General features: G+C 52.0%; 1 protein-coding gene across 1 annotated transcript in view; it reads right to left on the bottom strand.

Annotated features, from left to right (window-relative positions):
• The window catches only part of smyd4 (SET and MYND domain containing 4), a 12622-nt gene that overhangs the window by 1136 nt on the left and 10820 nt on the right, over nucleotides 1–666 (bottom strand). The window contains exons 7-8 of the mRNA XM_048612316.1: nucleotides 300–435; nucleotides 4–73 (exon numbers count right to left, since the gene is read on the bottom strand). Of these exons, the coding sequence (XP_048468273.1) occupies nucleotides 4–73; nucleotides 300–435 (206 nt within the window). The remainder of the gene's footprint in view (nucleotides 1–3; nucleotides 74–299; nucleotides 436–666) is intronic.

The raw sequence follows: 666 nt of genomic DNA, 5'->3' as shown, positions 1-666 counted from the left end.
TGCAATGGGTGTTGGTCAGACAGGAGGGTGTGAGCCAGCTGCTGACACTCAGACAGCAATCGAAGGGCTTCATCTGAGAGTAGAAAGAGAACTGGTAAAACCCAGTACATTCAGAGAATCCACATTAAACATGCCCCACCAGTTTCCATTGTCACTGTCTTAAATACCATCTGTGACCAGTTATCGGTCACTGGGCCCAGGTGCCCGGTCAGTATCGGTCAGTCACTGCATCATCAGGTCTGCATGTCCTGCCAGTATTGGCCAGTGCCCAGGTTCCCGGTCAGTCCTGGTGATCGTACCTGGATGCTGAGTACTCAGGTGCCTGGCGACCTCAATCTGGCCCCTCACTTCCTTCACTTGTTGGAAGAGGGCTTGTTTGGAGACGATGAGACCACAGGAGCTGGTTGGGCATGTGCAGTGAGCCTCCTCCGAATCCTGCAGACAACAAGAACAATTGAGGCAGACGGTAAATGGAAAGGTGATACCATGACCAAATGTCTTCCAACGCAAGTGTGCCCTTGTGTAGTTAGGTCCTTCCACTCAGTGTTTCCCTAAAACTTTTCAGTGCCACTTGGCTAGAGATATGCTGATCCTTTCCAGGCCATCCTCGATCTCTCCCTGCAATGGGTGTTGGTCAGACAGGAGGGTGTGAGCCAGCTGCTGACA

Source organism: Rhincodon typus, chromosome 26 (genome assembly GCF_021869965.1).
Source record: "Rhincodon typus isolate 14 chromosome 26, sRhiTyp1.1, whole genome shotgun sequence".
In the NCBI taxonomy this organism is placed as follows: domain Eukaryota; kingdom Metazoa; phylum Chordata; class Chondrichthyes; order Orectolobiformes; family Rhincodontidae; genus Rhincodon; species Rhincodon typus.
This window is presented reverse-complemented; position numbering and strand designations above follow the sequence as displayed.